General features: G+C 41.2%; 1 protein-coding gene across 1 annotated transcript; it reads left to right on the top strand.

Moving 5' to 3' along the window:
• Positions 1-10,657: 10,657 nt before the first annotated feature.
• kcnj12a (potassium inwardly rectifying channel subfamily J member 12a) lies at positions 10,658-11,959 on the top strand (the record flags this gene model as incomplete). Its single annotated transcript, XM_083993858.1, has 1 exon — positions 10,658-11,959. The coding sequence occupies one exon, from the start codon at positions 10,658-10,660 to the stop codon at positions 11,957-11,959; it is 1,302 nt and encodes a 433-aa protein (XP_083849984.1).
• Between the last annotated feature and the right edge of the window lie 446 nt (positions 11,960-12,405).

Genomic DNA, 12,405 nt, shown 5'->3' with positions numbered 1-12,405 from the left:
AAACTTTAAAAACTAAGACAGTATTAATTAAAGTTAAAGAAAACTATCTACTATCAGGTCAGCTTCACCTTTCTAAAGGGAAAAAAGGAAAAACTGTGAGTCTGTCAGTCAATGAGAGATGTCAAATTAGGAAAGTCAAGGGAGATTGGCAAAAACTTTGCATAAGGTTAGTGGATAGTTAATGCCAGTGTAACCTAATAGGAATGCTAAAAAACATAATGTAAATGAATGAATAAACAATCAAATATAAAATATTCTATTTGTGTGACAGAGTGTGGAAGATGAATTCAGTTACTCGTCCATTGGATCAAACCTCCGTCATCGTGAACCATCTCATGAACTCAAAGTGTCACCAGTCACCAAGAATGAGGCTGAGAGTCAGAGGGATTTTAAGTGCAGCTGTAGGAGACATTATGTAAACGCATTAACCGTCTCTGTCCTCACATGCAGTCGTGGCTCCTGTGACTGTAATAGAGTAATAGGTGTTGTGAAATGTCTACTGTGATGTTGTTTACTTAAAAATTTGACAGTCTGAAGGCTGCCCTGAAATGAACTTGGGCTAACACACATACCAAAGGTTCATTTTTCTACTTCTAATCATTCCCTGTATCTTCAAAGCGCTTCTCTGAATTAATTCTGGAGACTTACATTTCTAACTAACTAGACAAACTAAAACCAAGATCCTTGACAAATGCGAAAGAATATTATGGCTACATTTACAAAACAGTTGAACAAGAATAATAACAAAGTAGTTGCGCACAGAAAGTCAGTGGCAGATGTTTCCACTAAGTAGAGATGATCACTTTAATTATAACTATGCGCAGAGATGGGACAGAAACTGAGAGTCTGCTCAGGGACGGGGACGGACTAAATAAAGCAGATTTCACATCCTGTTCACTTGACTTGAACAGTCTCACATCTTCTAGCCAGAGATAACATACCTTCTACAAACCCAGGTCTTTTTTCAGTCTGTCCCTGCCAAAGATGCGATCTCTAGATTCACCAGGAGATATACAGCGTCAGTTACCCATCCTGAGTCATGACAGTCCTGCGCAACAGCCAGCAATCATCTGTCACTTCTTATGTAACATTTTACTTTTTAACTGGATATCCACAGTGTTGCACATCATGCAGTCCTAACTGAACCACGCAAAAATGTGATGTTTTTTTTTAAGAGGCTGTAGTGTATCATTCAAATAAAAATAGCAGAAAATAGATATACATATGCAACCCTAACCAACACAGACTAATCCAGGCTTTATGCTCATATCCAGGGTAATTTTCAAGTTTATGGAAGATGTTATTTCTACACTGTCCAACGCACATACACACTCCATTACCCCGCTAACCAACAACCAGCTGGGTCCAAGAACAAGAAGGCCTTTTCACAACTATTTCAGCCAGTGTGAGTACAGTAATATCACATTCCTAATCCCTGCTGACAAGAAATGAAGTTGCAAAAATGAACAGAACAGGAATGGCTCCAAAGCCTGAAATAGCTGCATCAGACAGGAGTCTCAGAGAATAATGTAATTGGGGTTCTTAGTGACAAGCTGAGCAGGGAGGGGGGTGGGGGGGGTTCAGAGCTCTTCCGGGCTTCCACTCAATATAAGGACGCATTTGTGTGAGACAAAATGATTCGTTAAGATGAAAGGTAAAGAGGCAGAAAGGAGAAAGGTTCAGTGACAGTGCGTGACTGTGGTTTTTAAGTATCAAAACAGAGAGAGGTTTTCATTATTTAAATACTTCACTACTGATTCATTTATCCATCTTTAATAAGGAGTCATGAATGAGAGTCATTTAATTTGGTCAAGTCGCACCCAGTCTTTGTCTTATCTATCACATTATCAAAAGCCCCCTAACTTAATCTTTGTCTTAATTAAGAACATACATAAGCTAATTTCATTAACCTCAAGTATCAAGCATAACTTAAGTAGCACGCGTTTGGTACAAACTTCACTTTGTGTGTCAGAACCCTGTAGAAGATGTATCTTGATTATGATGGAGAGAGATTGAGCTGTCAGCAGCAATAAGTCAATAGAGCTCCTGTGCAGTGTCTGCCCTCGGCGAGCGTCACAGTAAAAAATGAAATGCCACAATCACTATCACCAGGAAGATTGTGAAAAGTTTATTCTTAGGGCCCTTCTGATTAATGCAAATTACACCTTACTGAATACAACTGGCAAGAGCAGAGCCAGATCTCCAACTATTGTCTTCACTGTCTCTGCTCAGCTGCTGTTTTAATACCTGGGTGTGTCATTTCTCGCTTCCAATTTCACTTTGAGGTTTTCATCTCAAAGGTTAATCTGTTTTCAGGTGCGCTCCCATTTGGTCAGTAAACTTGAACTACTTTTTCCGCACAGGCAAAAGAGTCACAATACTGCATTGTCCGAGGCCTCTCAGTTCAAGTGCTGCAAAATGGCTGGATTAGAGAGATGTTTGTGAATGTTTAGTGACTGGAGCAGATCAAAACCCACTCCTGATATGATGTACTGAATGGAGGTAAACTATAAAATGGTTGTCTTTTAAAATCTATCAATTTAAGCAAAATAAAATTTAAATTTTTAAAAATTCTATCCCTATAATTTGTCTTTAAATGCTTATGATCTCAGTTTTATTTTTCCAAAACACTCTGTCTTTGGCGGGTCATATTCACAGTGGCTTTGGCAAAGCCACAGCCTCTAGTTGACCAACAACCTCCTCCCTTTCTTCATCTGTCTCTCTCTTTGCTTCGTTTCTGCCGGTGTTTATTGGTCGGAAAATAGTGAAATGTGTTATACCTGTAGCCATGGAAGCGACAGCGAATCCCACTTAGCCATCTCCCTGGGAGGCAAAACCTTTTCATTTAGACACAGACATGCAAAGGATATGTGAGCTGCCACCTGTGATTATGGTGCAGTTACATAATGAGGTTTACAGTCTGGATGTGTGAACCTTGTGATCTACTGTTCTCCAGGCTCGCAGTGCCATGGCGGCGCAGCCTTACATTATGCAGGAACCGGTACAGCGCCTGTTGCCGACACAGACCGAGAGGCGCTTTAAAAGGACGCTTTGAGCTCCATTAGTTGACGTCCTCGGCCAAACACAATAGCCTGGTGATGATCACACACAGGCTATTGCAAATCACCCTTAGAAGTCTGAAATCAGAGGCTGCAAGGGAGAAAAAAATAGGCGCACAGAGAGAGAAAGAGAAAAAAGAGAGAGTTCCTGCACTGATGAATCATTAGTGATAAAGCTGGGGCTGAGCCAGTATGGCTGTATTTAGAAACTTCTCACTCTTTCAGCCCCCCTCCCTTACTAATTGTCATCTCTTTTAGCGTTTGACTGATGACCGGCTCCCTGAAAAGACGTGAGAAAAGGGGAGTAGGCACTCAGCTCTGAGGATAATGTCACACTTCGAAGCTGTCAAGGGTAACGCTAATGTACTCAACAGTGTTGGTGATGGGGAAAAAGCTATGGCTCGCTCTTAAAAAAAAACAACTGATGGCAAAAACCAGAGACACGGAAGAATTTTTTCAGAGATGCAGGCGTGGTGAAACCTACAGTCCTCTACAAAAAACTGGAAGCAGTTTCTCCGTCAAGACTTTATGTTGATCAGTGCTACTGAATATAATGAAAGACGAGAGCTGACTAATACAGTGAGTGGCATACTTCAATTTCAATTCATCTGACACAGGAGTCCTGGTGTGGCTAGACTGTCATATTGTCAAACACACATGCATATGGGCACATATACCCACATCCTCAGGTCAATTGTTGCTGATTAGTTGTTGGTGACAAGTGTGAAAGGCATCACTCTGCACTGAGACAGTGCACCCAGCAGCATGATATATTGATAAACACTGCACAGCACACATAAGTGTCTTTCATTACAGCAACTGCAGGTCAAAAAGATACAGAAAGATTTGGCCCGGTCATGTTGCAGCTGTGCAACATATAATATTCTCACCTGATGCTGCAAAGGCCAGGTGAATTTGCTCTGCATTAACAGAGGATCTTTAATAAAACAGCCTTTTTCTATTAGGGTAAATGGTGGTATAACAAGACTGAGTAAAGGCAGAGCAGATGGGCTCAAAAAGGCAGCAAATTCTGGGTTGTTAATTTTATGTGGGAAGTCATTGTGAAAGCCTTTCATCCTCATAATGTCGTTTCCATTTACTTTTGATTAACATGTGATCAAATACAATAGAGGATTGTATGCTTGTGATTTCTCAATGATACGTCTGTGCATCAAGTTGCTGTCAACTGGTAGTGCCATGATGTGGGAGGGAGGGAGAGAGAGAGACAACAAGAGAAAGAAAGAGAGGAGGGGAGGAGAGAAAAGAGACAGGGAGGGGGAGGGAAGGAGGGAGGCTGCAAATGGCAGCTTCTGTGACACCACGGGAGAGAGGAAGGGAGAGAGGGAGGGAAAGAGCGATCAAGAAATAGTCAGGGGGAGAGAGAGTGCGAGAGTGAGAAAGACAGAGAGAGAGAGTGTGTGTGTGTGAGGGAGAAAGAGAGAGAGAGAACAGCAGTCCAAGTAGATCAGATTGCAAAAGATTGATAAAGAGAGCTATTCAGTTAATAAGCTGTGAGGTAGCATTGTACAGTTTTATGGGAAATCTGAAGGGTAGACTTCATGTTAGTAGAGATAAAGGATGAGCTGAAGAAATTTCCTCAGAAGATGGAGTTACAAAAACCTGAATTTCTACTGGGATAGTCCTCATTAAACGTGTCACACCTGTTTCGCACATCCAGCGCTGACTGAGCGGCGGCGGCTTGGCCCAAGGTTCTGCTGTGATTCAGCCTGGTCAAAGCTGCATTTCATCTGCGCTCGCAACAGCTCCTGAAAAAGAGAGAGACAAGAGATCAAGCAAGGATGAAGAAATTCAAAGGGGGTCTGTGCCTTGTGCTGAAGATGATGGAGTGGTTTTCTCCAGTGTTAGAGTAACACACAAAGCAGGAGCAGCTGCCGCGGCAGATGCAGAGAATGCCTCAGTTTGGCTAACAGGGACACTTGGAGAGAAAAAGAGAAAAAGATAAAACCTTTTACATCTGCAGGCTGGTGGAGGACAGGTGGAAATAAAGGTAAGAGAATGACAGAAAAACTTCACTTCAAACTTGCAGAATGATTGTCACATCAATATTCGTCAGATGTCATTGGTCTGTGGTGTTACAAAAGTGGCAGTGGATGACTGTGTACTTTTAGGCATTCCCTGTGGAGCACACTCAGTCATTGTACTGAAATTCAATCAGACGTCTAATTGTTATCAATTTATATATTCATTTTAAACCAGTTGTTCAGAGACAGCACATAGAATCGTTCGAAATGAGATTAGAGTGGTTAACTAATTGCAAATGTTGCAGCAAAATTAAATTTGATGACCTTACTCATCCTCATCTTTTTGTCGAAGCACGTCTCTAAAAATGCTGTAATTACTTGCCTCTGCACCTGATGTTAATGTAAACACCATAAGTTCAAGTCTTCACTAATTGCTTTTTAATTGATTGCATCAGGGTTCAGAGCTAAAAAAAGAAAAAAAGAAGTAAGTTTACTGATATATCTTTTGTAGGGCAGAAAAGCATCTTTGTAGAACACAGCTAACTTTAATATTTTAAAGCTGATGTGGATTTGCAGGTCAATCACCTTAAGTCTTTAACTTAACTTGGATTTTGGACTGGAGAAGAAGGCCTTTCCTGTTCATATCATGGACTGATACTGACAGGCTGCCATCTCCCAGGAGGTTTAAAACAAAACAGATGAAATCAAGGTGGAAGGAAGAGAAAGGCATCGATTACAAGTTAGATAAAACAAAAATGATATCTTGAAATTAATGAAATTTGAGTCTACAATATTAGCGTGGCTTCCATCTCTACGTCATCTTGATCCATATCACGGCTTTTTAACTAAGACAGTAAAGCAGAGTTAGGGGATTTACAGCACATTGCATAACAGCTGTGCTGCTGAAATGATCAAATAATCAATTATTCAGTCGACAGCAGTTTCATTGTTGACAATTAATTGACAAATCAATGATAGTTTCCTTGTTAAAAATGAAAATATCACCTCATCTCCTGGTGACAGCAGAATCACAAATCCGATCAATGGAAACCAACACTTTTCTGCAGCACAACTTTGCATTTCGAACTGAACAAACAACCTTGGTAGCAAAGCTGCTGGTTAACACTTGAGCGCTTTTCAGGCACCTAATTTTGAGCAGGTGTTATATCAGATAACTAAGAATAGAATCTAATTTAGCATGACAATACTGGAGGAAAGATATGGGCAAGTATTAATGGATAAATTATTGCTTCAGGTACAGTAGGACATGTTTCTATCAGCGTATAAAGAGATGACTGATGTGAAGGTACAAAAGAGGAGAGGAGAGGACGAGGAGAATAAATATTATGCAACATTGCCTGACAGTTCAATGACCTCATCCTGCTTTTCATCTCAGTTTAGTTCAGTTTGATTCACTTTTATTATCCAAAGAGCATATTACCATGAAGAGGACTGAGTGAAAACACAAAATATAACATCTTTTAGAAAAAAAGATGCAATATCATAGGAAACGCGCAGCAAACATCTTATATATACTCTCGTATGATTTAATGTACAACATAGAGCAAGACTGTATCTAAGCTTGTGTGCTTTGACCAACAGGTGTCGCTTAAAATTGGAAATTACAGAGTTCAGGTTTAATATGGGTGATTCAGCCTTTGTGAATGGGTACAAGTAATTAAAAAACTGCACAAATAAAGATCAAAAAAGCCCAGAGAGAAGCTCACATGTGGGAATGATCAATCAATGAGAACCAGGTGTTTGAACGGTGGAAAAGCTACAGGTGCAGCTAGCAAAAAACTAGATTTTGTTCTACTTGCATAGATTATACCAGCTGTTCTAACAATGTGAGAAGGTGACTCAGGTTTTTATGAACACTTCTCTCTACCACTTCTCTCAACAATCACCTGAGCTGGCATCTCAGCACAGGGGATGGCCTACATACCAAGTCTATCAGGCCCCAGGGTTGGTTACTGTCTGGTTCTTATATTTCTACATTGTCTCTTTGTCTAACAGGATTTGAAATAATGCAAATTGTCACCAATTGTTGTGTTACATTTGTAGATAACAATTAAAAAAACACCTTGTACAAGACACTGCCACTCACGCAGCATCTCTGCATGGTCAAGTGGTGTTCCTTTCTATAGGAAAATACCTGTAGGTCACTTGAGATGAGATGAGTTTACGCACGGTGAGCTATAGGAAAATACAATGATACCTGAGCCTCGACTCTTCCTTCACAATGGCCTTGGGAGGTGGGCCGGGATCGTAGTGGTTGAGCTCAGTTTCCTGCATGCCTGTCTTGAGATGAAGTACCCTCTCCCGCTCCACCTCATTGTTCCTCCCAATCCCCTCCATTATTTTGCACATCCAATTATTCATTCTATTCATCCTAATCAGCTGAAAGCTTATCATCTCCCCTAGTAGCTCCTCTCAACTCCCCAAGAGGACACACAGCAGACTAGGTCACAAAAGGTTATTTGAGAAATTATTGGCAGTAACGCAAATCACTTCCTGTGTTCCGCCTTGTGAATCAAAGATGCTTATTCTTTGGTTATGGATGCACTCTATACTCCAAGTGCAATACAATAACAATACACAATTAAAGACCTCCCTTTGAGCTGTCATTTAATGCTGCCCGTAGTGTAAGATTTGCATGGTAGTGGTGCAGTGCTACAGGAATTAACAATTTAAAGGCATAATCTGTGATCCCAATATAAACAAAAAGGTCAAACCAAATTCAAAACACAGGATTAGAATGTGTTATCACTTCAGGCAGGTTGACACTTGTCTCAATACAAGGACAAATGCGTGACAACAACTATATTTACACTTTTTTAACAGCTGCAGAAAGGTTTAGTAGTTTTTTTTGTTAAATCCTGTGGGTCCTATGGGTAATAGCTGGTTCCAATCCCTTGTTTTGAATCCCTTTTTTTTTATTTGAAAAAAAGACACATTGTGCCAGTAAAAGGTTATTTGTTTGTCCATATAAACACCATTTCAATTACGTGAATATACTCCCCTGTTTAAGTTCTAACTTAAGAGTTAAGATGTAAAGCTATTCGCCTCTCACCTGTACTTGCCAAAGAGCTGGTGACAAAGATTAATGTTAAAGCACCAAGCTGTCTTTAAACTTCCGTTAAAAAAAAAATTCCATGCACCTACAGCAAAAGCTCTCTATTGAATCTCTCAAGTACTAATGACTACAAAGACACAGGAGCGTTTTTACTTTCAATTGACCAATTCACTTGACACCTGACACTGCACGACTACAGTGTGATATGGAGACTGTGCACCGTGTAGGGCTGCTCAGGTCATGCATGAATTGTGGAGAGAAAGATGTATAATGTGATATGTAGAGAAGACAGTCAGGCGAAAGATGAATCTCAGTTACATAACATACTCAGTGTGGTAACCATGTCAATCAGCAAAGCCCACCTGTCATTCCATAGATGAACCAACACTAACCTGGCTAATTAAACTGTCTAAGTAAAAATCAAGTGGTAGACATAATTGAAAAGGATCAGACAGAATCTAGTGTTGTTTACATAATAACATGTTTACATATCTGGTCAGGAGTGGTAGGAACAATATTTTTTGCATTATCGGCTACGCTCTTTTGGGAATATATTGTCAAAGGGAAGAGAAAAAAAAGACTTTGGAGGTATAAAAATAGAACATAACAATTAGCTACAGTATGTTTTCCTGATCACAGATATGCATTTGACCCCTAAAGGACAAATTTAGGATTGTGCATGAGGTAATCTGGCTGCAGATCAGGAGAACTTCCACCTGAAAGAGTGTGAGTGATGAGGGAGTTAGTGTGAGTGTGTGGCAGACGGCAGGGCACCTGGGATTTGGGAGCGCACATGAGTGAACCGTCAAGTCTTTAGGGCCCAAATCAGGCAGGCGGACACAGAACGGATGTGGCCAGGCGATAAAAGCTGTCTGCACCCAGAGGGGCCTCAGTCCACTTCCCATGGGTAAAACTCCTTGACCCTGAGGCTCAACATCCAGCACAGTGGCCATGTTATCTGCCGCCTGACTGAGACAATCATTTGTCAGCTGTACAGCCATGTAACACTTTGACACATACACAATTAGTGCGTACTTTATGTTGTAAAGTGAATTGTATGTCTAATCTTGTTACATTCTTGTAAACTTAATTTCCAGTATGTATTTACAATGAGTATGTCATTCATGGCAGTACACAGGAGAGAAATCAGTTACCTACTTGTATGGAGTACCATGGGAACGCACAATAAATTTACCGCACCCTATGACATGATTAATAGTACTGCAATTTGTACAGAATGAGGTCAAATAAACAGTCCTCACTCCATCCCTATATGTAGCATATGGAATTGCAGGTCCATGCAATCGGTGGCACCGAGTTCCTTCCCTTAAGAGTTTAAATACATATATAACCCTCTATAAGAACTGTACTGAAAGGACCACGGCAAACATAGGCCACAAAGAAACAGACAGAGAGCAGCTTGTCTGCTGATGTATGATGACTGCATGGCATGCTGCTGATAAACTATAAATACAACCAAGACATGCTGAAAACTAACTTGATACCTCTTCCTATCACTTGTAGGTCTAAAATATGACAGGCACTAAACACCTAACTAGATACGAGCAGAGACTCTTGTTCATGTTTTTTCCATTACATAATAATAAACATCTGGTAGGTGATGACTTAGGTTGTCTCTACTGCCAACCTTCTTTATAATTTGAAAGAGAAAAGCACAGGAAATGCCATGTGACAGAAGTGGATTGCTGTGAGGCCAGCTCTTCACTTACCCAGTCGACATCAAAAGACATGAGGACCCTTCAGTGAGGGCCAATTGGATTTTGAGTCGTGATGTTTAAAGAGACCAAGATGGCAGAGAGAGGGGATGTGAGGTGACAAAAATAAGGAAAGAACTATGAACTGTAAAAATACTATAAATATAATATGTATAATAGCTAATTAGGGACTCATAATAAACAATGGTACTGTTAATATAAAAATACTTATAATCGTATTAATACTAATAATTTTAAAATAATTTTTACTTTGACAGGAATCAAGAGGAACTGTTGAAAATTAGAGGTCAGAACATATCAAAAATCTAAATCAAGTTAATTGGGTGCATTTTTAGCTCTTTGATGCGGTCACTACTGTATATTACATAAGAAGAGCATAAAAACTATTAGTGACGATGGTGATTTTTTCATTTTGGCTTTAACATATGGACATCTAATGCTGTGTAATAACCCATTAACATCAGGAGGCTTCTTTTTGAGAAAGTTATAAAAATCTGTGTGTGAGTGTTACCTACTGTATGTAACAATGTTTTGCCATTCAGTCCTTAAAAGCTTTCATGTTTGGCTGTTTGGCAGGTATGTTGTGGTTTGACCATTATGTCACAGAAAAATGCTCATATTGTTCTCTCTTGACATGCTCTACAGGGATTGGATTAAACCACAAGGCTCCCACCCAGCTCCTTGTCAATGACTCACTAAAATGCAGCTCAGCCGGTGATCAAGCTGTGAGGGGCCACGATCACACACTGGGACTCTGGCCTGCCCTTCTGCTCTGACCCTGCAGCTGGAGGTGGCGCCGGGAGCATGAGTGTGGGAAGGATAAACCGCTACAGCATTGTGTCATCTGAGGAAGAGGCCCTCCGCCTCACTACCATGCATGGCATGAACGGCTTTGGCAATGGCAAGATCCACACACGCCGCAAGTGCCGCAACCGCTTCGTCAAAAAGAATGGCCAGTGCAATGTGCAGTTTGCCAATATGGACGACAAGTCACAACGTTACATGGCTGATATGTTCACCACCTGTGTTGATATTCGCTGGCGATGGATGCTGGTAGTCTTCACCCTTGTGTTTGTTGTCTCTTGGCTGGCTTTCGGCTTAGCTTTTTGGGTCATTGCTTTGCTGCATGGTGATCTGGATAACCCAGCTGGAGATGACAACTTCACTCCATGTGTCCTACAAGTCAATGGATTTGTGGCTGCATTTCTATTCTCCATTGAAACGCAGTCGACCATAGGTTATGGCTACCGCTGTGTGACTGAGGAGTGCCCAGTGGCTGTCTTTATGGTGGTCTTCCAGTCCATAGTGGGATGCATCATTGACTGTTTCATGATTGGCGCCATCATGGCCAAGATGGCAAGGCCTAAGAAGCGAGCACAAACACTGTTGTTTAGCCACAATGCTGTCATTGCCATGCGGGATGGAAAGCTGTGCCTCATGTGGAGGGTAGGGAATCTTCGCAAGAGCCACATCGTAGAAGCACATGTCAGGGCACAGCTAATAAAACCTCGGATCACTGATGAGGGGGAATATATTCCTCTAGACCAGATCGACATTAATGTGGGCTTTGATAAAGGCTTGGACAGGATTTTCTTAGTTTCACCCATAACTATTCTCCATGAGATAGATGAGGAGAGTCCCCTTTTTGGGATCAGCAAACAGGACTTGGAAACATCAGACTTTGAGATTGTCGTCATCTTGGAGGGGATGGTTGAAGCGACTGCCATGACCACGCAAGCTCGCAGCTCCTACTTGGCCTCTGAGATCCTTTGGGGACACCGGTTCGAGCCAGTCTTGTTTGAGGAGAAGAACCTGTACAAGGTGGATTACTCTCACTTTCACAAAACCTACGAGGTGCCGTCCACCCCCCGCTGCAGTGCCAAGGACATGGTGGAGAACAAGTTCCTAGTCCCCAGCTCTAACTCCTTCTGCTATGAAAATGAGTTGGCCTTCCTAAACCGTGATGATGAGGAGGAGGATGTAGGTGGTGGGAGCAGGGCACTGGCGAATCTCAGTCCAGACCGGAACAGCCGACATGAGTTTGAACGCTTACAGGCCACCAGGGCACTGGATCAAAGGTCATATCGTAGAGAGTCGGAAATATGACCTCTGCCCATTGACCCAGGGTCAACTTTCAATAACTTTATCCAAGGGTAATAATGCAGAACAATGCAAAGTGCCATAGGAAAAAGCTGACTACTGTGAAAGATTGGAAAAGAAATAGGACAACAATAAAGGGACTTAACTGGAAGAAAAGGGGAAAGCAGGAGTACACAGCTTAGAAATTGTGGTGAGGAATGTCTACAATCAAGGAAAAGGCTAGAGAAAGACCTTCTTCCTTCATGTAAACTTGAATCTTTTTTCACATGGTCATTTTGAGTTAAGCGTGTTCAATGATAGAGCATCAAAAACTATTATGACAAGAACCTTGTAATCAAATTTTAGGTGTAAATACATTACTTAGGTAAGTTATGTTTTGTGTGCAGTATCAGTTTCCAAAAGCACCTCTCAGAGATAGAAGTTGCTATTTCCACTTGTTCTTGGGCACAAAT

Source organism: Trachurus trachurus (genome assembly GCF_905171665.1).
Source record: "Trachurus trachurus genome assembly, chromosome: 19".
In the NCBI taxonomy this organism is placed as follows: Eukaryota; Metazoa; Chordata; class Actinopteri; order Carangiformes; family Carangidae; genus Trachurus; species Trachurus trachurus.
Note: the sequence above shows the minus strand (reverse complement) of the source record. Positions and strands in the feature narration are given on the sequence as shown.